The sequence below is a fragment of the Benincasa hispida genome, chromosome 10 (genome assembly GCF_027475165.1).
Source record: "Benincasa hispida cultivar pf3 chromosome 10, pf3_genome.v1.1, whole genome shotgun sequence".
Taxonomy (NCBI): domain Eukaryota; kingdom Viridiplantae; phylum Streptophyta; class Magnoliopsida; order Cucurbitales; family Cucurbitaceae; genus Benincasa; species Benincasa hispida.
Genome location: NC_143487.1, coordinates 28011716 through 28036816, shown reverse-complemented (window position 1 = coordinate 28036816; position 25101 = coordinate 28011716). Strand labels below are relative to the sequence as shown.

Genomic DNA, 25101 nt, shown 5'->3' with positions numbered 1-25101 from the left:
CGATAACATGCTATTAGTGGTAGCTTCTATCACTGATAACATGCTATCGGGTAGCTTCCATTACCGATAACGTGCTATTGAGTAGCTTCTATCATTGATAACATTCTATTAGTATTAGCTTCTATCATTGGTAACATCCTATCAGCAGTAGCTTCTATCAATCATAGCCACTGAACACCTTTTTGCCCCTTTCTTGTCCTTCCAAACATTCTAAGTCCTTTTTCTTTTCGATGATAGCATCTATCACTGATAAACATGCTATTAATTATAACTTCTAGTCATTCCACTTACATTTTAGTTTGAGATTCAACTTTATTAATTAAATTCACTATGTTGGCTATCAATGATAGATTGCTATAAGTGAACTATGAAAATATAATCAAAGATTAAGCTATCAAAGATAGAAAATATTAGTGGCTATCACTGATAGATTTTCATTTGCTATTTATATTTATTATTTGTTATAATAATCAAACTTAATGATTGGCTTGTTAGTGTTAAGTCACTTATGAATTGAGTACTTTCAAGTCTTGGATACGAAACTCAGCCTCATAATTTTTGTGGAAAAAAAAAAGAAAAAATTCAAATAAAGAAAAGAAAAATTTTAAAAATAAGAGAAAGAGAAGAAGCAAAAATTGAAGAAAGGAAAGAAAATTAAATAAAAAAAGAAGCAAAAATCGGAGAAGTGAAAGAAAAATTAAAAAGGAAAAAGAAAAGGAAGAAGCAGAAAATGGGAGAAAGAAAGGAAAAGAAAATAATAAAAAAAGAAAAGGGAAGAAGCAAAAATCGGAGAGAGAAAATAAAATAAAAAAATAAGAAAAAAGAAAGAGAATAAATAAAAATCGAAGAAAGAAAAGAAAATGAAAAAAAAAAGAAAAAAAAAGAAAGGAAAAAAGAAGAAAATGAAAGAAAAGAAAAAATAAAGGAAAGAAGCAAAAATCAAATAAATGAAAGAATAAAATGAAAAGAAAAGAAAAGGAAGAAGCAAAAGCTGGAGAAAAAAAAAATAAAATAAAAAATAAAAAATAAAAGAAAGGGAAGAAACAAAAATAGAACAAAATAATGAAAATAAAAAAATACTAAAAAACAAGAAGGTATACTGAGACAAGACAATGAAGGACGAAATTGGAAACTAAAAAAAATCAAAAATTGACTAATTAACTCATACATATTTGCAAGTATTTTAAAGATGTAATATATTTTTAGATTTTTTCTCTTATTCTACTATCTATTACAAATATCCAAAAACAAAATGGTTACCAAATGAGACCTAAACAATTGAAATCCGTTTAACAAGGTACCCTTAAAATCATAAAACAAACTAGAAAATTTTCTTAAAAAGTTTAAAGAACAAAACACTCAAAACTTCAAGTTCAAACATCAAAACTAGAAATTTTGAAACATAAAATCTTGAAAACATGAGCATAAGCATATGACTGGTCCTAGTGGCTTGATCACGGATTCCGCTTGCCATTCCCTGGCGTGTTCTTACCTTTACCTGAAAAATAAACATAAGAAAGAATCAGTATAAAGTACTCAATAAGTAACTCCACTACCAGAGTCAGACTAAGCATTTATGTCCAATAAATGTAACATGAATTGAACATCCTGAGCTGGTGGGACCTAATATGAAGTGCTAAAGCTGTATATGAACTGTCATTTGAGTGAACAATTTAACTTACGATACTGTTGCTATGTACACCTCAGATTTAATAAATTAATTTAATATTCAAGAAACATGCAACAAAATGATCCATTATCATGAAATCATAACATAACATTTAATAAATTCATGAATTCATAGCATAATGTCTCATAAACTCATTGCATGCATAACTAAATTTCATTCAACAATGAAAATATGTATTTTCTAAAACTGTTGGGCAAAACCAAGAATAATAGTTTAAATCTATTTTGCCTGGCGCAAAGGCAGATTCAACAGTATGTAGTATAGCTATTCTTAATATAGGCCCATGCCCAATTATCCTTTTAATATCTCTCAAAAACTCAAAATCATGCTCATACTTATAACGTACTTCGAACATATTTATCACGTGCTTTTATATCCTTTCTAATCAATTCATAAAATCTCAGAACCAACGAAATTATTCTTAAATCTATTGCCCGACACGAAAGCGATTCCAGTAGTAAGATTACTAACCTCAAAATAAGCCCAAAATTTATTCGAGGAAACGAACTTCTTTCTAGCTTTCTACAAACTTTGAATTAGATCTTAAAACATGAATCAAAAATCAATTTTAACCTTTAAGCCCAAAACCAAACATTCAATTTCCAAGATTACCAACATGACTTACCTAATAGTGGTTTTACCTAAAACTACCTCAATGTTCCAACACCAAAATGACCCAAAGGCTAAACCAAAAACAACCTTTAGTTCCAATGGACATCAACTCTAAACCAAACTTCTTATCGGAATCAAGTCGTTAACTTCTAACTTCAAAACTTCTCCAAAACTTGAATCTAAAGTCCAACTAATTTGAGTAAACATTAAAACAAATCAAAATTCAATGGGCATTCAAAGTTCTTTTAAGAGAGTTTAACACTAGCTCCAAGATCTACTCAAAACCTCACCTAGCTTCGAGATCCAATGAGACCACGATGATGACGCTCGGCAGAGGACAACAGAGCGCGCAACGGCTGCTAGTGTAGCGACGTGTGACCGATTCTGAGCAGAACGCTATCGACTAGGGAAAACGTGTGACTCATGAGTGAACGGCGCGGTGGCTTTGTGATCTGGGCAACGACGGTGTCGACTTGATGCTCCTGTCGACAGCAAGCACAACGACTTCTGGCGGTTAGGTACGTTTGTAATATATTTTGAATAGAAAAAGTTTAGTACATGCTCATTTTTTTAAGTATTTCATACATCATTAGATGATATATTATTTCTTCTACAGATCTCACATCAAAGAAGTAATATAAATAGTCCTAGTACTAGAATTTTTTTTCATATTTTGATTAGGATGCGTTAATTTATTTACATAAGAAAAAAAAAATTGTTGAAACTCATGCTTTAATTCTCTCGCTCCAACTTTAAAATTATGAAAAAATATGTTGAATTTGTCACCAAATATTATTCCATTAGAAGTGTTTTATTCTGAAAAACATTTTCATTGCTTTCAGTTGATGCATTTGAGAAGGAATCAATAATGAATAATTTGACTATCAGAGTCAATTTTGGAGCCAAATGGAATATGATTCTATTTCTAAAATTACTACTACATTGCTTCTCGGTTAAAACCAAACACATTTCCTCCCTCACTCTTCTCTCTCCTTCCTCTTGAACTCTCGTCTTTTTGCCCTTCCATTTCTACTTTTCTCTACTCACATGGGTGGAATTGTAGGGACCCAAGGGCTTGACCCCATCTCAAAATTAATCGAAAGTTTATGAGGTTTCATTTTTCTAATGTGATATCCTTAACATGTTCTTTCAAAATGTGCCTCTTCTAGTTTATCATTCTTGGGTCAGATTCTCTTTTTCTTTTATATTAAATATCCTTTTAGACTTTGATTGCTTTAGGGAGGGTTAATGAAAAACATTCCAAAAGTACTTTATTTGCCTTTTATTTAGAATGATTTTTATTTGATTTTGTTAGAGTTAATGTTATTTGCTAGTGATTTTCATTTTTTGAACAAAAGAATGAGATTTGGAGTGAAAAGAGAAAATGGACCAATTTTGCCCAATAAAATCAAGAGGGGGCTACATCTCCAAAGTATAGAAGGAAACAAGCTCAAATTGAAAAAAGAGACGTCATCTTTCAATTTCTGAAAAAATGTATTTTTCAAAAGTTTCCTTTTATGAAAAAAAAAATGTATTTTTGGAAAGTTTTCCTTTTATGAAAAAATGTATTTTTGGAAAGCGTTCCTTTTTTGGAAAAAAATTGTATTTTTGGAAAGTTTCCCTTTTTCTGAAAAATGTATTTTTGAAAAGTTTTTCTTTTATGAAAAAATTTATTTTTTGGAAGGTTTCATTTTTCTAAAAAAATGTATTTTTGGAAGGTTTTCCTCTTCTAAAAATGTATTTTTGGAAAGCTTTCACTATAAAACTAAGGGGTCTTGAGCTTTCCAAATGACAATGAGATAAGAGAGCCTTAAAAGTGAGTTGTGCAGTGAAAGAGAGTAAAGAGTGCGATGAATTATTTTGGAGGTTGTTCGAGATCCCGAAGTCCAAATCAAAGCATTTTTTAAGCATTCAAACAACGACGGAGCACTTCGCTAGTAAGTTTGTCTTCAGTCCTCTTATTCTCTTTATTGTTTAAGCTTGCCAAATTGTATGCAAATATATATTTGTTAATTATGGGTGGTTAGATTCTTTAGTTCTAGGTTATTGATGAATTTTTATGGATTTAAATTATTTCATAGTAATTTTATGGAAATTTTATAATTGAATGTATCTCAATACTATTGTTCTTATTTTGTGTTGATTGACCATCAATGCATGTTAGTTGAATGTTCAATTAGATAGATTGCATGTTTAACTAAACTTACAGTATTGAATCATTATTAATCTCTCATGAAAATAGTTAGGTTGATTATGAAAGTTGTTTATAACTTTTCTTAATGTCATACTTCTTATTTTGGTTTCAAAAGATTAGTAACCAAGTAAGTTTGTATGAGAAAAGTTCATTATTGAAAGATAATAAACCGAAGTTTAGATTCTAAACTTAAATATCTCAATATCACAAAATTTTATAGAACCTTTGTATGATTTAATGAAGTAATTAATGAAATTGACACCCTAGGACATTTTTATCCTCTGAAGTTCAATCTTTGTTTTCTAGACTTAACTTACTCTTAAAAAATTCATATCAATCATTTAGTGTCAATTCCTTAGATGAAGTTGACTCAAATCTAAAATAGCTAAACAAATCTTCAACATTCGATCCCCGAGACGTACTTAGTCATTCAAGACCATTTTACTATACTATCATATACATGTGTAGGATCAGTATGGCAACCCTAGAGGGGGTGAATAGGGTATAATTAAAGTAATGAATTTTTTTTACTAATATGGGCCCAAATAAACAAGTTAATAAATTGTTTGCTAAAAAGTACTTTAAACAATAAATTCAACAGAAATGTAATTAAGAAAGTAGAAGTAATACTTTAAAGCACTCTATTTGATTTTGATAGCAAGATTGGTAATAAATGTTGCTAAAAAAAACATTATTTTTTCTCTTATTAATCTTAGGAGAAAAAGGTTTCTTAAATAGAAGAAATACCCAATTATAAATAAGGAAAGAATAAAATACAACAAATATAATACAATAAGTATAATATAAAATTTCACAATAAAGGAAATAATCAACATTCCCCCTCAACCTGGTTTGAAGATATCATTCATAGCTAGCTTGTCAATCAACTTGTTGAATTACCACTTTGGAAGACCTTTGGTTAACACATCCGCAATTTGCTCTGCTGTCGGGAGAAAGGGAATGCATATTATTCCTGCATCAATCTTTTCCTTTATGAAGTGTTTATCAACTTCAATATGTTTGGTCCTACCATGAAGGACTGGATTGTGGGCAATGGAAATTGCTGACTTGTTATCACAATAGATGCATATGGGCATTGTCTGAGAGAAATTCAATTCTTTCAATAGTCTTCTTATCCATATACCCTCACAAATACCATGGGCTAATGCCCTAAATTCTGCATCAGCACTACTTCTTGCAACCACACTTTGTTTTTTACTTCGCCAAGTAACCATATTTCCTCCAACAAAAGAGCAATATCCCGAAGTAGATCTTCTATGAGTTGTGCTTCCTGCCCAATCAACATTAGTGTAAACCTCAATGTTTAGGTGGTCATGCTTCGTGAATAATATACATTTTCCTAGAGTACCTTTCAAATATCTCAAAATTCTATAAACTGCTTCAAAGTGAACTAACCCAGAAGCATGCATGAACTGACTTACTATACTAATTGTTAAAGCAATGTCAGGATGTGTGTGAGAGAGGTATATGAGTCTCCCTACAAGCCTCTAGTACTTTTCCTTTTCTTTTACTTCTTTTTTAGTTGCAACCAATTTTAAATTTTACTCAATAGGAGTTTCTGCTATCTTGTAACTAAGTAAACCTGTCTCATTTAGTAGGTCAAGAATATACTTCCTCTGGTTGACAAGAATGCCAGTTTTAGATCTGGAAAACTCCATTCTTAGTCCAAATGACCCTTCATTCGCCGGATGGGACGCTAAAAACTCTATGGCTATGACTTGGCTTGTCAATTCCATGGTTGAAGACATTGGTTGTAACTATATGTGTTACTCTACTGCCAAAGAATTATGGGATAGTGTAACTCATATGTATTCTGATTTGGACAACCAGTCACAAGTATTTCAGCTGAACTTAAAATTGGGTGATATAAGACAAGGAACTAGCTCCGTTACACAATACTTTCACTCATTAAAAAGGATTTGGCAAGACCTTGACCTCTTTGATACGTATGAGTGGAAGTCTACAAAGGACCAAAAGAACTATAGGAAAACTGTTGAAGATGGTCATATTTACAAATTCCTTGTCAACCTCAATGTTGAGTTCGATGAAATTAGAGGTAGAATACTGATGGGCCTCCAATTATACTGCAATATCAAAGAAGGAAGAATAGAGGAAATAGGGAAAAATTGGTGGTTGAGTCGGTTAAGGAGGTTGGGGACCACAACTAAACTACTTTTAATTCTGTTGGGAGAAGTTGGGGTTTAAAGGAAGAAAGAACCCGAAAGAGAAGGCATTGAATATTGAATATCCTGAGTAAGGGAAGTGAGCTCTCAAGAGTGGGAGTTCGGGATAGTCTATTGTGTAGAATCAGTCGAGGAGTGTCGGCCATTGCCTACCACATATGCTAAGCGATCGTGTAGAAGAACCTTAGTGATCGTGTAGTTGCGGTTAGTGATCACATAAGTGTGTAAGCGATCGTATAGCGTTAGTAAGCGATCGTGTAGTGTTGGCAAGCAATCGTATAGCATTTGTAAACGATCGTGTAGTGAATGTAAACGATTGTTTAGAGATTGTAAGCGATTGCATAGCAAGAGTAAGCGATCGTATAGTTGTTGATTGACACTCATTGTTTAATAAAGTGCAAATTCATCGTTTAGCTATTATGTTGTTCGATTGTGTCAACTCACTTAATCAACAACCTGGACAGGCATGGCTCAGAAACGATTTGAGGAAAAGCTGGAGTTGCTAGACTAGGAGATTTTTGGACTTAGAGTCGAAATGCAGAAATTACCAACCATAGAGAAGAATTTGGCGTCGTTAGCAAAGAGCGTTGAGCGATTGAGATTGCAAGCAGAGAAACATCAACAAATGCTCATTTCCTATGTTATGGAAATGACAAAGGGAAAGATGAAAGTGACGGAAGAGGCAGAAGGATCGAATGTCAATAATGTGTGCGGAATGAATAGTTCAGTTAAAGCAGCTGGTGAAGAAGCGACTTGCGATCGTAGTAAATTCAAGAAAGTGAAGATGCCGGTATTTAGCAGAAGTGAGCCAGATGCGTGGCTATTCAGAGCAGATTGCTATTTTCAGATTCATAAGTTGACTGAATCTGAGAAGATGATAGTGGCGGTTGTGAGTTTCGGAGGCGCAGCGTTAGACTGGTACCGGTCTAAGGAAGGTAGAGAGCCGTTTAAAGATTGGGAAGATTTGAAACGAAGGATATTAGTGCGATTCCGATCTTTAAGAGATGGATCAATTTGTGGTAGATTCTTGGTGAATTTGCACTTTATGAGGAACCCTCAAACAATGAAGATTAAAGGGGAAATCAAAGGAGAACCGGTGGTGATACTAGTTGATTGTGGAGCTACCCATAATTTCATATCAGAAGGATTAGTGATTTTTTTTCTAGTTGGAAATCACAGAAACGACAAATTATGGAGTAGTTTTGGGATCGGGAACCGCAGTGTGAGGTAAGGGGGTGTGCAAGATCGTGGAAATGAGATTAGAAGATTGAAGGGTGAATGATAACTTCCTGCCCTTAGAGCTAGGAAGTGTTGACGTGATTTTGGGGATGCAGTGGTTACATTCTTTGGGAAAAACAGAGGTCGATTGGTGGAATCTAACAATGACCTTTGTTCATGAGGGCTGAAAGGTTACGTTGTAGGGGGATCCAAGTCTGACGAAAGCAAGAATCAGTCTGAAATGTATGGTGAAAACGTGGGAAGCTGAAGATCAAGGATTCTTAGTTGAATGTAGAATGATAAGTGGAGGTGAGTCTGTGGCAGAGCAAAGTGTAAGCGAAGAAGCCAACTCAATACCAAAATCTCTAACATCCTTGTTAAATAAGTTTCAGGATATATTTGAATGGCCAGAGGAGTTACCCCCTCGTCGAAGTATAGAGCATCATATCCATTTGAAGGAAGGAACCAGTCCACTAAATGTTCGTCCATATAGATATGTGTATCATCAGAAGGCTGAGATGGAGAAATTGGTCGAAGAAATATTGGATTGGGCATCATTAGACCAAGCACCAGCCCCTACTCTAGTTCTATTCTACTGGTTAGAAAGAAGGATGGAGTGTGGAGATTCTATGTGGATTACCGTGCTCTCAACACTGCCACAATTCCAGAAAATTTTTTGATTCCTGTGGTGGAAGAACTTTTCAACAAATTAAATGGAGTTGCTCTCTTCTCTAAGCTAGAGTTGAAGTCAGGCTATCATCAAATAACGATGAATCCGCAGGATGTTGAGAAGATTGCCTTCTAGACACATGAAGGGCATTATGAATTCCTGGTAATGCCTTTGGGTTTAACTAATGCACCTTCCATATTTCAAGCATTTATGAACACTATATTCAGACCTTACTGACATCATTTTGTGTTAGTATTCTTTGATGATATACTAGTGTATAGTAGAAACCTAGATGAAAATTTGTAGAATCTAGAAGTGGTACTATCAGTATTAAGGGAGCATGAACTTTATGCTAATAAGAAGAAGTGTCAGTTTGCAAAAGATAGATTGAAGTATTTGGGGCATATCATTTCAAAGCAAGGGGTGAAGTCGATCTGAAGAAGGTACAGGTAGTGTTGGAGTGGTCGGTGCCTAAGATAATGAAGGAGGTGCGGGGGTTTTTGGGATTGTCTGGCCATTAACGGAGATTCGTACAAAACTATGGCAGTATAGTGGCTGGATTGACACAAATTAAAAGAGGGATTTTTCAGTGGACAGAGGATGCTCAATACGCTTTTGAGAAGCTCAAAACTGCTATGATGACACTACCCGTGTTGGCGTTACCTGATTTCAGCATACCCTTTGAGGTGGAGACTGATGCTTCGGGTATGGCATGGGCGCGGTGCTAGTGCAGCAAAGACAATCGATAGCTTTTTAAAGCCATACTTTGTCATTGAGAGACTATAAACCGGTATACGAGATGAAGTTGTTAGCCGTTGTCATGGTCGTGTAGAGATGGCGACCTTATTTGTTAAGAAGACGATTTTTCATAAAAATGAATCAGAAAGCATTGAAGTTTTTGCTTGAACAGAGGATGATACAGCCGCAACATCAGAATTGGGTTGCTAAATTGCTTGGTTAGGATTTTGAAGTAGTCTATCGTCCGAGATTGGAGAATGGGGTCGTGGATGCACTGTCCAGAGTGGATATGGAGACTCATTTGGGTTAGTTATCGACTCCTACTTTAATTGATATGGCTGTAATTCAGAAGGAAGTAGAGCAAGATGATCAGTTACAAAGAATTAAATGCCGAGTACTTCGAAAGGAGGATAGAGTGCAAGATTTTTCTCTCCATCTAGGCGTGCTGAAGTATAAAGGGAGGTTAGTACTTTTAAGTACCTCGTCTTTGTTACCTACAATCATGCATACATATCATGACTCGGTGTTTAGTGGTCATTCGGGATTCCTGAGGACATACAAAAGAATATCCAGGGAGTTGTATTGGGAAGGAATGAAAAGAGATGTTAAGAAATATGTGGAAGAGTGTGTGGTCTGCAAGAAGAATAAATCATTGGCCTTGTCCCCAATAGGGTTATTGATGCCACTCCTTATTCCTGATGTTGTATGGGTTGACATATCGATGGATTTCATTGAAGGCTTACCCAAAGCCAAGAGGTATGATGTGATTTTAGTAGTAGTCGACAGACTGAGCAAGTATGCTCATTTCTTGCCTTTAAAACATCCATTGAATGTTGGTGTTGTAGCAGATGTATTTTGTAGAGAAATAGTAAAGCTGCATGGGGTGTCGAAGTTAATTGTCTCGGATCGAGATAAGGTGTGAATCACTTCTGGCAGGAGTTTTTTCGGCTATCGGGTACCAAGCTCCATCGTAACACATCATATCATCCTCAGTCGGATGGTTAGATAGAAGTGGTAAACCGCAACGTGGAAATGTACTTGAGGTGCTTCTGTGGGGAGCGTCCTAAAGAATGGATTAACTGGTTGCATTGGGCGGAATACTGATATAATACTATGTATAATGCCTCCACTGGCTTTTCCCCTTTTCAGATTGTGAATGGATGTCCATTTCCAATGTTGATTTATTATGAGGATGATTGCACTACGAATGCAACTTTGGACTAACAAATGCGAGACATGGATGCTGCACTGCGAGTACTTAAGGAGCATTTGAGGGTGGCCTAAGAGAAAATGAAGAAATTTGCAGATAGGAAACGAAGGGATATAGAATTTCAAGTCGGGGAGTTGGTATGACTGAAGTTGCGTCCCTATCGCCAAATTTCAATTCGGCAAAAGCGGTATGTGAAATTGTCTCCCAAGTATTATGGGCCATATCAGGTGATTGACAGGGTGGGATTAGTAGCTTACAAGTTGGAACTTCCATCAACAATGTCGATCCATCTAGTTTTTCATGTGTCATAACCCAAAAAGGTGGTTGGATAGCAAGAAGGTAAAGCATCTGTAGATCCTTTAGTCAATGAAAATCATACTTGGCTACTTGAACCAGAGGCTATATTGAGCTCTCGACCTGAATTGTTGTTGGGATTAGTGTCCCAATTCTCCTGGAGTCTCGTTGTTTTGTAAAGATACACATTGTTTAATGAATAAAATAAGTGTTATTTAATTCTAGCATTTACTCATATCCAATAAACAAAGCTCCTTGGTTATCTTATGTGAACTTAAGCATGTATATGTGATATATAAGTGGATCACGCGTTAAATGATAACCTAAATAGGTCGGTAGTATAAGGATTAAGGTGGGATACCTGATCCTGGTGACATTACGGATACGACCCGCTTTGTAGAGGTTTGTAAGTGTTGTAAACTACTACAGATGGTAGATCCTAACCATTCATGTGGAGACGTGCGAGCGATGGTGTCCTATACAAAGAGTTTGTATAAGACTTGGACCACGAGATGACTAGACTCTGTATATAACGCTGTTGATACTAGAGACTTGCATCTCACCTAAACGACCATAGGTGACACTACCTCAATCATGAGTGTTTTGGGAATTCCTGCCTTTGAGGATGGTCCTTTGATTAGTATAGGTGAGAGTGGTAAGATTGCCAACTCAACATGCTTACCTTGTCTAATATGGAAGCTAGGAACTCAATCCACAAGATGGAATTCACTTCTTTCCCAAAACAGGGATAAGTAGAAAGATTACTCCCTTAAAGGCTGATTCCGGGGCTTGAACATAGTGACCATAGCTTCTCTTTAGGAGAGAAGACTCATTCATAGTAGGACTATGACTTATGTTCATTAGAGGGATCAGTGGTACTTAAAGAGATAGATGTAACTACAGGGGCATAATGGTTATTGGCCCAGTTGTACTTATGAGCGATCTGTGAAGGGTTGTTGTACTGCTAATTGGTTAAGATGGACACATAATATATCGTACTGTTGGAGTTTCGAGCTACAGGTTCATGAGGTCCCCTTGGTAGCTCAATGGATTCAATTGACGATAAGTTCTTAGTGTTTATTAGAAATGTTCAAATTGACAAGAGGTATTTTGATTATATATGATATAATCGGTATGATGTATAAGATACATCTAGTGGAGGATTGATGTTAATAAGATTTACATTAAGTACCATGGAATAGAAAAAGAACTATGGTTTATATATTTCATGAGATGAAATACTAAAACTATAGGTTATAAATATAGTATGATAAGTTGGTTATTATTTATATTTACAAAAATATTAATTATTGGATAATTAATTCTTTTTCTTTAATAACTAATTGAGTGGGTAGTTATTGGATCTTCATGGTAACCGTGAGATAAAATGAAAATGGTTTTCCTAATGTTAGTAAGATTTTACAAACTGTTGAAAAGCTTTCATAAAAGTTTTTGAGATTTATCTCTCGGCAAAAAAGGATCTCATGGAGTCGTCAAGTAAATATAGATTTACTAAATGATGGCTTGGGCGAGCTAAACGATCGTACATTATTTACTAAAATATCGTATAGTTTTGCTAGACGATCGCTTGCCCTAAGTAAACGATTGTGTAGCGTCTGTAGGCGACATACCGAGCTAAGCGATGAGCTAAACGATCGCATAGCTTATGCTATACGATTGCTTAGCTTTAGCTAAGCGATTAGGCATCGACCTATACGATAGGTCTCCGCCATCTCCTACTTGCCCAGTCGTATACACAATCGGTGTTTCCTCCTTCGTCTGCCTCATATCAAGTCCGAACAAAGCCCACCATTTGGATTCTTACACCAAGAATACCAAGGTAGTCTTTTGGTGGTGTCATACTCAACTCGACACCATCGAGGTGCTGTGGAGGCCGTTCGTGCTGTTGTTGAGGAGTTCGTGGCTGAGGCGATCGCTGAGGACGAGCGTGGTGTTCGTGCTACAGTGGTCGGGCGTTAGAGGTTGTTGTTGTTCGAGCGGTCGTGTGCAAAGAAGTGTGGAGACACATCTTCAAATATTTGTACAGTTTTCTCTTTGTGCATTTGTAGTTATTCATGTTGTAATTTCTGTATCAATTGCATAACCGTTTGTTTGAAGTCGACTGGAAATGTATTGTTCATTCATGATTGTGATTTAAAATAATCTTTTTCCGCTGCTCATGGAAATCTCGAATTCGATTTCCTTCAATTGGTATCAGAGCCAACGATGGGGTAAATCATTTAACATATCGCGTAGCATTGGTTGCCCGATCGTGTAGGTGCTGGAGGTAGACGATCGTAGAGGGAGCATGCGATGCTCGTCGTTTAGTAGAAGGCGCGTGCTAGACGATTGTGTAGTTAACAAGCTTTATCGCTTAGTTACTACCTATGCGATCGCGCGTATGCGATACGGAGGCGCTAACTAAGCGATAGCTTAGGCAATGGTGCTTTGTCGCATGGTAGTCGTTTAGACGATCGTGAAAGGCAGGTGTTGTGCGGAGTGCGCTAAGCGACCATGTACTTCAGGTTTCATCGCTTAGTAAAGGTACATGATGATAAAGTAATAGCTAAACAATCGTTTGGATTTTTCTAGACGACCGTATAGTAAATGCTAAACGATCATTTAGCTCTGGGAGCGCTGGTAAGCGATAGAGAAAAGTGTTTGTTTTACCGTGTAGATGATCGCGGGATGCTTAGTACACGATGGTTGGAGAAGTGATGGTTCAAGACCCGGTTCGCCTGTTTGAACCAGAGACTCCTTGTCTTTGTAATAGTTGGCTTTTTTTTGTGTGTGTGTTTTTAAGGCAATTTTACCCGGTTCATCAATATTGGTTGTTTATACATGTGATGTATGGTACTTATATGCCAAAGTGTTTGTCATATAGTTAAAACCCACCTTAGGTTGTGCAATTATTCATGTATCATGTATTATAATTGTTATAATATTGCATGAAGAAATTACTTGAAAGCATGCGCATGCATCGTGAAATATAAGAGTTATATTTTGCATGCAGTGAGTATTAACATGCATCATCCTTTTATTATAAGTGTTATAGTCTAAGGGTGAATGGAAGCATGTTTTGCTTGTTTCATTACTGTTTTGTATAAGTGTTATATAAAAGAAGTAGCAATGAATGGACAATGCATTGAGCATAACACTTAGGCTGTTTATAATTGTTATGAATGCCTTGCATGTGTTAGCTTAGCATTGTGGTTGTTTCTGTTTATAAATGTTATAAAGGAAATTAGACCTAAAATCAATAATTCAGAGTTGCATGCAGACTTAGGGTGAACTCAAGTTTTTAAAAGGCTTTTAAAATTGGATTGAGATAGACCTAAGTTCAAGTGGTTCTAAAGAGTTTAGTAAATTAATCTTTTAAAATCAGTTTAATATGATTAAATTGGTTGAATAAAAGATTAAATTTTTTGTAAACCTATCTATAAGGGACCTTTTGTCTAAGGCGGGTTCTGGCTAGGTTGGGGTTCTTAAGTTGACGGAAACGTAACACCCCTACCTGGGAACCTACCTGGAAAAGTGAATTAGATAGATTTTCAACAAGCATGCGACAATTTGGTCAAAGATTCCATTAAAGAGTTTAATGGATGATGATCAAAAGTTGTTTCACTATCCAAGATAAAAGTTACTCTTGGGAAAACCTAAAAGTCACATAGTTAAAATCCTTAGCCGTGTTTTTTCTAAGTAAGCTAAATCCTAGGTTATAAAATACTCAGTGGGAAGAGAAGTCGTATAAGATATGTCTATGATTCCACTCATGTTTCTCCCTATATGTTCATGCTATGAGATTCATGCTTGGTCTCGTGGTGCCCAAGATGCATCCCCCTTCGGATGGAGTTTGCATGAGTCAATATCAAGGTGGACGGAGAGAGTGTTTATAGTAAGTGAGTGAAGGGTGTGTGTCAACACGTCCTATGGTCTCTGTCATTGGTTCACACCGTGAGATCATTCTATACTCTCTCGTGTCGCCTTTGGTGCGTCCCCCTTGGGATAGGTTTTGTGCAGTTGGTCAATATCAAGGTGAACTCTAGAAATGGATAGAGTCGGTTTAGGTTTTTTCCCAATCGAATTTTCCCTTTGGATTGGCCTTTTTGGGATGGACCTCTAGGGCTTAAAATGGCGGGTCATACTTACGAGAGATTGTTAAGTAAGTTAATGATCTCCTGGCCAAATCAATGATGGCTTGTTGTTATAGGAAGAAGATTTTTTCTGGTATTCATGACTGGTTGAGAACTTCTCAATTCAGAGGAGGGATAACTGACCTCCCTTCGGCGGCTTTTGTCCTAAATCTTTGAAGCGTCATTGCAAAACTAGATGTCACACGGGGTTCTTGTTAGTTTTGCTAAAACCTTATTGGATATTGTTTTGTTTTACAACAGGTATTTGCTTAAAACCTAACGTAGGTCAATGTGTTTTTCTTTTCAGTAACCTGTTAGTATTTCTGTCTAAAGCTTTTAAAATGATCGATTACTTACAGTGGAAAGAATCGTGTAAAACGAATTTCGTGGCAAACGACCTCGATCCCGCTACTCTCCAAAAGAGGAGACAAGACAGTAAATATGATTTATTGGTCTTGGAGACATGTCTGGTAGAGAATGATGATTCTGCCTGGATCCTTGATTCAGGTGCTACCAATCATGTCAGTTCCTCTTACCAAGGATTCAGTTCCTGGGAAACGTTGCGACAAGGAGAGACGGCTCTTCGAGTCGGTACTGGTGAGGTTGTTTCAGCTGTTGCTGTAGGCAGGCTGAAGTTATTTGTTGACAAGAAACATTATCTATTACTGGATAATGTTTTTGTAGTTTCTCATATTAAGAGGAATTTAATTTTAGATTCTTGTTTTATTAAACAAGACTACACCATCTCCTTTTTTGAGAATAAAGTATTTATTTTCAAGAATGGAATAGAGATTGGTTATGGTTCAATGGAAAATAACTTATATATACTAAGGCCATTAGTCATAAAAGTCTTGTTTAACACTGAGATGTAGCAAGGATGCATCACAGACTCCACTATGGAAGCTGAATATGTAGCAAATTGTGAAGTAGCTAAGGAGGCTGTTTGGCTGAGGAAGTTCCTTTCAGATTTGGAAGTTGTTCCAAATATGGATTTGCCGATCACACTGTATTGTGATTACAGTGGGGCTGTGGCAAATTCGAAGGAGCCTCGGATTCATCGTCGGGGTAAGCACATAGAATGAAATATCATCTGATCAGGGAGATTGTGCATCACGAGGATGTAATAGTCACGAAGATCGCAGCGGAGCACAATGTTGCTGATCCTTTTACAAAGGCCCTCACAGCTAAAGTGTTCGAGGGTCACCTGGAGAGTCTGGGTCTATGGGACATGCGTCATCTTGTTTAGGGCAAGTGAGAGATGATATTGGGGTATGCCCTAGTTCATTGTATATTGTACATTTTTATATTATATTGTACATTAGTCTCCCGAGTCATTAGGACAAATGAGAGATTGTTGGGATTGGTGTCCTAATTCTCCCGGAGTCTCATTGTTTTGTAAAGATACACATTTTTAATGAATAAAATAAGTATTATTTAATTATGGCATTTACTCATATCCAATAAACAAAGCTCTTTGGTTATCTTATGTGAACTTAAGCATGTATATGTGATATACAAGTGGATCACGCATTAAGTGATAACCTAAATAGGTCAGTAGTATAAGGATTAAGGTGGGATACCTGATCCTGGTGACACTACGGATACGACCCGCTTTGTAGAGGTTTGCAAGTGTTGTAAACTACTACAGATGGTAGATCCTAACCATTCATGTGGAGACGTGCAAGCGGGGGTGTCCTATACAAAGATTTTGTATAAGACTTGGACCACGAGATGACTAGACTTTGTATATAAAGCCGTTGATACTAGAGACTTGCATCTCACCTAAACGACCATAGGTGACACGACCTCAATTCTGAGTGTTTTGGGAACTCCTGCCTTTGAGGGTGGTCCTTTGATTAGTATGGGTGAGAGTGGCTAGATTGCCAACTCAACATGCCTACATTTTTGGGGACCTATCTGATCTGAGAGCTGGGAATTCAATCCACAAGATGGAATTCACTTCTTTCCTGAAGTAGGGATAAGTAGAGAGATTACTCTCTTAAGGGCTGATTCCAGGGCTTGAACATAGTGGCCACAACATCTCTTTGGGAGAGAAGACTCAGTCATAGTAGAACTATGACTTATGTTTATTAAAGAGATCAGTGGTACTTAAGGAGACAGATGTAACTACAGGGGCATAACGGTTATTGGCCCAGGTGTACTTACGAGCGATTTGTGAAGGGTTGTCGCACTGTTGATTGGTTAAGATGGACACATAATATATCTGTGGTAAAGAGAGTTCAACTGTTGGCCTTTAGTGGAGTGCCTGACAGTTAACGGATGGTAGATCCCGTGACTAAAGAGTTTAGTCAGTTATTCATGTACCGTTGGAACTTCGAGCTACAGGTCCATGAGGTCCCCTTGGTAACTCAATGGATTTAGTTGAGGATTAGTTCTTGGTGTTGATTTGGAACGTTCAAATTGACAAGATATATTTTGATTATATATGATATAATCGGTATGATGTATAAAATGCATCTAGTGGAGGATTGATGTAAATGAGATTTATATTAAGTACCATGGAATAGAAAAAGAACTATGGTTTATATGTTTCATGAGATGAAATATTAAAACTATAGGTTATAAATATAGTATGATAAGTTGGATATCATTTATATTTATAATAATATTAATTATTGGATAATTAATTATTTTTCTTTAATAACCAATTGAATGGGTGGTTATTGGATCTTCATGGTAACCATGAGATAAAATGAAAATGGTTTTCCTAATTTTAGTAAGATTTTACAAACTATTGAAAAGCTTTCATAAAGGTTTTTAAGGTTTCTCTCTCGACGGAAAAGGATCTCACGGAGTCATCAAGTAAATATAGATTTACTAAATGATGGCTTGGGCGAGCTAAACAATTGTGTAGTGGCGAGCTAAATGATCGTACAGTATTTACTAAACGATCGCATAGTTTTGCTAGACGATCGCTTGCCCTAAGTAAATGATCATGTAGTATCTGTAGGCGACAGATTGAGCTAAGTGATGACAGGAAATTAGATGTCAATTACTCGACAACTAAAATCCCTTGGACGCAATATGCGATGAATGTTCTTAAAGTATACATTGATTTTCATGCATCGATGGTCATGCGTTGGAATTACTATGTGTTAATAAATGTATGCGATGACCATGCATCTTGTCACAAGTTTTCTTGCGCTCACACCAAGTATAACGCGAATGCAAGTTTCTTGGGTGATCCGAGGTCGAACACAGGGACTTGTAGCTGGATGAATGCGGTAATATGCATGCGGCGGTTGAATAAAAGAATAGATGGGAGGTTGCTAAGCTAACACTACTTCTACTCCTAGCTAATAGACAACACAATAAGAATGAGAAAAAAAAGTAGAAACAAGACAACTCATGACATGAAACAAATGAATGGGAAAATAGATAAAATGTGGAGATGATTTCATTGCAACCCTTAAGAGTGACCGCAAGGGCAACCTTAGTCAACGTAAGCCATGCGATCATGCTTCACACACTAAAAGCCTAATTCTAGGACATATATGGTATGCATAAGTGTCGAGATGACCGCATACAACCACCATATCCTACTTCCTGAACGCATGCAATATCCTATTTGTAAGGTGCATATGCTATGTAAAAGTAAACGGAACTTATCTCTAAGTTCCCCATTCTTGCCTATGCGTTCCAATCCGCTCTCTCGAGTCTTAGATTTGGGTTTTAGACTACTCTCTCAAGTATGCCTAAATGATGAATGATGCGCTCATAGGACAAGGTAACCGCATGAACTTTGCTGACATAAGATTGTTCCTATCTCTAGTGAACAATGACTTACATTGCTTAATGCGACTAACCACTTACCCTCTCGGGCAGTTGGTTGTTGCTGACTTCTCATAGACAAGCATTGTGTCGGCCTATAGATAGGCATTGCTACAGCTTCACACTAAGCAAATAAGGTTTTCTCACACACTCATGCATGTGCTTCATATCTCTAATCCACATGACTAAGTATGTGATACTCTAGCAATCTCACTAAGTGATGCAATGAAAGTTAAAGATGCTAAGTAAAGAAGATGGAGATGGAATCAAAGGAAACATAGAAATGTATTGAACATAAAATGTATTAATTCCTTAATCACAAAATGTATACAATACAATATAAGAAAAGAAGAGAAAATGAAATGACCGGCTGGAAGCAATGACTTGCTTCTAGCGGATGTGCGTCAAGGCTGCCGGTGGTGCCACGAATGGGCAGAGGAGGACTCTCTCGAGATCTAGTTTCGATCGAAGGCTCTGGTCGTCACTCGGAATGGATGAGGAAAGTGAAGAACTCTCAAGCTTTTTCTCATGCATTTGTCTGGATCATAGGGAAAACCCTGGGTTGCAGGGGTAATCCCCGGACAAGTTGAAATTCTGCTCATCGACTTCTTTATATAGAGCCTGGATCGCCGACAGCATTAATGGACTACTCTGAATCTGACATTTGCGGTGCATTTAGTCCTTTTTGAATCTCTGCTGCTAACGGCATGGTAGGTGAAATGTCAACATCATCTTTTGCTTTTCTCAAGATGTACGTTGATACATTCATTCCACCAACCTTGCGTTGATCCCTTTATCATTCGTTATCGTGTAGCCGCAATCATGCAGTGATAGCATTCACTTAATACCGCAACTCTACACGATGACCGCAATCGCTTGACGAGCGCAACTCCCATGTAATGGATGCATGCGACTGATTACCGCAACATCCATGCGTTGATCAAACACATTTGCCTTTGCGATGGAGAGTTTCTCCATATGCGGTCGTTTATGCGGTGGTCCGATTTTTGCATTTGTATCCACTTCCTGTGTTAGCTACAAAAATAGAACATTGAACGCATAATAATGCATAATATTGGGTTAGCCGAGATTATTCATGCTGAACGATACAATCTCATTTTCTCATGAATTCCTAATATAATTGCCGCATATTCTGCTTAACAGCCCTCATAATTCTAAGTAAAAGGCCTAAGATAACATGCATTTCTGAATGTCATCACTAAGCGATGAGCTAAACGATCGCATAGCTTATGCTATACGATCACTTAGATTTAGCAAAACGATTGGGCATCGACCTATACGATAGGTCTCCGCCATCTCCCATTTGCCCAGTCGTATACACGATCGATGTTTCCTCCTTCGTCTGCCTCATACCAAGTTCGAACAGAGCCCACCCTCTGGATTCTTACACCGAGAATACCAAGGTAGCCTTGTTGGTGGTGTCATACTCAACTCGACACCGTCGAGGTGCTGTGGAGGCCGTTCGTGCTGTTGCTGAGGAGTTCGTGGCCGAGGTGATCACTAAGGACGAGCACGGTGTTTGTGTTGCAGTGTTGCGATCATGTAGATCGGGCGTTCGAGGTTGCTGTTGTTCGAGCGGTCGTGTGCAAAGGAGCGTGGAGATGCATCTTCAAATGTTCGTACAGTTTTCCCTTTGTGCATTTATAATTATTCATGCTGTAATTTCTGTATCAATTGCATAACTGTTTGTTTGAAGTCGACTGTAAATGTATTGTTCATTCATGATTGTGATTTGGAATAATTGTTTTCCGCTACTCATGGAAATCTCGAATCTGATTTCCTTCAGTTGTTTCTTCGGGGACGTGAAGTTTTGGTGAGGAGTGTTGCCCATCGCCTACTTCATCTACTAAGCGATCGTGTAAATGAACCTCAGTGATCGTGTAGTTACGATAAACGAGCACATTGTGTGTGTAAGCGATCGTATAGCATTAGTAAGTGATCGTGTAGTGTTGGCGAGCGATCGTATAGCATTTGTAAGCGATCGTGTAGTGAATGTAAACGATCGTTTAGAGTTTGTAAGCGATCACATAGCAAGAGTAAGCGATCGTATAGTTGTTGATTGACACTCATCATTTAATAAAGTGAAAGTTCATAGATTAGCTGTTATGTTGTTCGATTGTGTCAACTCACTTAATCAATAAATAGATTTGAAAAGGATCAGATTCCTATCAAATACTTGAAAAAACTACTCTTCCAACTATTAATAATGTTTTTTCTGAAGTTTACAGGGAAGAATACCGCAGGAATATTATGATTTGCAAAAAACCTATTGACTCAGTTGAATGCTCTATGTTGGTGACTGGAAATACTGCAATGAAGGCTTTTAATCAATCCAATAAGCCCTACATGAAAAGCCTCGTGTCTGGTGCGACCATTACAATAAACCTCGATATACACGTGAAATTTGTTGGAAACTTCATGGAAAACCTGCAAATTAGAAAAGTTCTAAGAAACATGCCTCTAATGCTAATGTTGTTGACTCCAGCCCGTTTAATTAAGAGCAAATTGATCAAATTCTGAAGCTGCTACAAACCAATTCATCATCTAGTAATCCTAGTGTTTCCTTGGCATAATCAGGTACTTGTCCTCTAGCTCTCTCTTGCCTTAATTCATCTCTATGAATTATAGACTCTGGAGCTTCTAATCATATGATTAGTTCCTCTTGTTTATTTGAATCATATTCTCCTGTGTATTGCAATGAAAAAATTCGCATTGCCGATGGCAGCTTCACCTCTATTGCAGAAAAAGGAACTATTTAATTTTTCTTTCATTTCTCTGGTTTTTTGTTCATTTTTTCTACTTAATTTTCTTTCCTTTCTTCAGTTTTTGCTTCTTCTCTTTCTCTTATTTTTAAAATTTTTCTTTCTTTTATTTGAATTTTTTCTTCTTTCTCCTTTTTTTCTCAAGAATTATGAGGCTGGGTTTCGACTCAAGACTTGAAAGTACTCAATTCATAAGTGACTTAACACCTACAAGCCAATCATCAAGTTTGATTGTTATAACAAATAATAAATATAAATAGGAAATGAAAGTCTATCAGTGATAGCCACTAATATGTTCTATCATTGATAGCTTAATCTTTGATTATATTTTCATAGTTAATAGCCACTTATAGAAATCTATCATTGATAGCCAATTTAGTGAATTTAATTAATAAAGTTGAATCTCGAACTAAAATGTAAGTGGAATGCTTAGAAGTTATCACTAATAGCATGTTCATTAGTGATAGAAGCTATCATCGAAAAGAAAAGAGACTTATAAATATTTAGGAAGGACAAGAAAGGGGCAAAAAGGAATTCAGTGGCTATGATTGATAGAAGCTACTACTAATAGCATGTTATCAGTGATAGAAGCTAATACTAATAGCATGTTATCGATGATAGAAGCTATCCTATAGCACGTTATCGGTGATAGAAGCTACCCGATAGCACGTTATCGGTGATAGAAGCTACCACAGATAACATGTTATCGGTGATAGAGAACTATCACTGATAGCATGATATCAGTGAGATCATTGATAGCATCTTATCAGTGATGTTATCAGTGAAAGAAGCTATCGCTGTAACCACAATATGAGTGATGTTAGTGATATCGGTGATAGAACTTAGGTGATATCTATATATCGAGTTTCTTTCAATAGCCTTAAGTGTTAATATTTTAAGGTTGATTCTAATTGATAGCCTTAAGTGTTAATATTTCAAGGTTGATTCTAATTGATGAAAGTCTATCAATGATAGCGACTGATAGCTGCTATCAATGATAGCTATGATAAAAGATTATTAATGATATCTATTATGGTAATCAAAGTTGTTGGTCTTCTTTCAAGGTTGATCACTATTTATAAATCTATCATTGATAGCCACTGAAAGCCTTAAGTATTGATTTTTCAAGGTTGATTCCAATTGATGAAAGTGAATTATTGATAGCTACTGATAATTGATAGCAAATTAAAAGCTAATATTTCAAGATTGTATTAATTTTTCTCAAATTGAAAACTATCGCTGATAGCAACTATCATCGATAACAATTGATAGAAGCTATCAACGATATCAGTTGATAGTAGCTACCAGTGGCTATCACTGATAGCTGTTATCGGTGATAGATTTTAATTTGAGAAAACTGGGAAGAAGCGAGCAAAATGGTGGCTAGGCATGAGTTTCTTAGTCTTTTACCGTTTTTTCATCTATATATGCAATTAGTCTATCATTATACTACATATTCTATTATTTTAGCCTTGAATTCTATTTATGCAACTAGCCCTAAATTTTAATTATATATGATTTAATTACTATAGTGTATTTGATACATTATAATATTAAATATAATTTTTTGTGAGAGGAAATAAATATTTGAATATGATTAAAATATTAGTTGTATGAATTGGATTCATATGGTTAAATTTAATATAAACGTGATTTATATTAAAAGCTATTTGTGAAAGAAAGAAAACTATAGGTTATATTGTACATGATACAATATTAAAACTATAGGTTATGTGTTATATTTGATATAAAATATAGTTTAATATATATTATATGATAAGGTTGTTATCATATGAATATATATTAATTTATTTATTAAATAAATAAATAAATTTTATTTAATTGATTTTTTTTTTGAAAATCGTTTTTTTGTAACTCCTTCCCCCCTCTTTTCTCTCCACATCACTTAAGTGGGAAGTCAATTTTTTGGCTTTTTCTTCCTGCATAAAAAAAAAAAAAAAAACTACAAAGAAAAGATTTTGGTCATTGTGGTTTGCCTGAAGGATCTTCCTCTTCCTCTCCTATTTGTCTCTCTCTATCTCTATCCCTCTCAAAAACCAAAATAGCTAGAACCCCACTCCTCATGGGTTCTTGTCCCAGAGAATAGTGCGGAAGCGTGGTGCTGTTCAATTGTTCGAGGGATTTTTCGAGTGAAGAATCATTCTTCAAAGGTAAGGGTCTTGAACCCTATTTATTTTTATGTATTTTTGTTAAAGGCATGCTATAATTTCTGTCAAATGCATATTTTTGTTTATGTCTTTGTAAAATTTTTCGTTTTGTAAAATTTGAAAAAAAAATTAGGACGATCCACTTCCACTTATGGTCCCTTCATAGGGTTCCTTCACATAAAATAACATTAAATTCATTTTCTTTTATATTCATTCCTTTTTAAAACCAATCCAAAAATAAAAAATCCACCATGTGTCACTCCACTATTGCTCCAAGTGAAACCTTTTAATTGATCCACTTTGATAAGGAAAATTCTGCTACGTCATCAGCTCGAAAATTTTTCATTGAGCTTGTTTCGGTCATATCTTCTTCATTTGAGCTTCGATTTGAGTGATTCAAATTGCGTTGAATTTGTAAATTTTAGCTCTACATAAAAAAAAGTCAAATTTTTAGTGAATAATAGCAAATGTGTTATCATTAAAATATTATTTAACTAATTAATTAATTAAAATTAATTAACTTGAGATTAAGGGCCAAAAAGCCAAAAGCGTGCCTTTAAGCTCCATCAAGTTTTTGGCACTGTTGTTGGAGATAAGAAATAATAGATTTTGTTTAATATTTCAAGAACTAGAGATATTCCAAACTAAGGTGTACATTATTTGTTTTTGTTTATGATAAAGAGAAATACCTCAATCACGTATGAGAACCCCTTTATTCTAGGTGAATCCCCACAACGATAATAAGAATAACCTCCAATAAATAAAATGATAACAACCCCAAGAAAACTAAACAGATTTGGCTTGGAAGATTGATCGATGATCAAGAAGAAAGGAGAACTTGTTCCTAACTTAAACATTTCAAACTCTCCATAATCTAATTGATCAAACTAGATTGAAAATTCTAATACATGCATTCTAAACACAAGAATACAAAGAAAAAACATAAAGCTTGAGGGAATTATACTCTAATAAAATTTTATTCAAATTCAAAGTCTTATTCTAAATGTGGAGATTACAGCCCTATTTAAACTAATTGAATAGACACCATGAAAGGGTGCAACCTTTCACCTATATTGGTTACATTCATCTAATACTCTTTCAACTACTCTAATAAATGTAAATTCATAACATTAATTAAATACATGGGATGTTAATAATGTAAATGAATATGAATTTTTAGATTCATGATGGCTTTTGGTGGCTTTGATTCTTGAAGGGTTGCAACTCTTCATATTTGGAAGCTTAACTTGGAAGCAAATCTTTTAATACTCTAGCTCCTAATCATTGCCAATTACTTGCTTATCATTCTCCCCTTCTTCAAGAAGATTCGTCATCGAATCTTAGATGACCTTGTAAGCAACTTTGTAATCATCATCTCGAACTTTAGAAAAGAGT

The 25101-nt window shown here is 35.9% G+C and overlaps 1 protein-coding gene across 22 annotated transcripts in view; it reads left to right on the top strand.

The window, feature by feature from the left end:
* The first annotated feature begins 4099 nt into the window (after positions 1-4099).
* LOC150033239 (uncharacterized) overlaps positions 4100-25101 on the top strand; it is a 34875-nt gene continuing 13873 nt past the window's right edge. For 6 of the 22 annotated variants that reach the window (XR_016523620.1, XR_016523616.1, XR_016523615.1 and 3 more), the window contains exons 1-3: positions 4100-4239; positions 20998-21353; positions 23605-23709. Coding sequence is in view for 3 of the 22 variants with exons in the window: in XM_090305510.1 (XP_090161636.1) it covers positions 7236-7931 (696 nt within the window). In the remaining 19 variants the exon portion in view is untranslated. Of the gene's footprint in view, positions 4240-6112; positions 20293-20997; positions 21354-23604; positions 23710-25101 lie in introns of those variants that run through there. The other 16 variants (XR_016523613.1, XR_016523627.1, XR_016523623.1 and 13 more) reach the window with 13 other exon arrangements.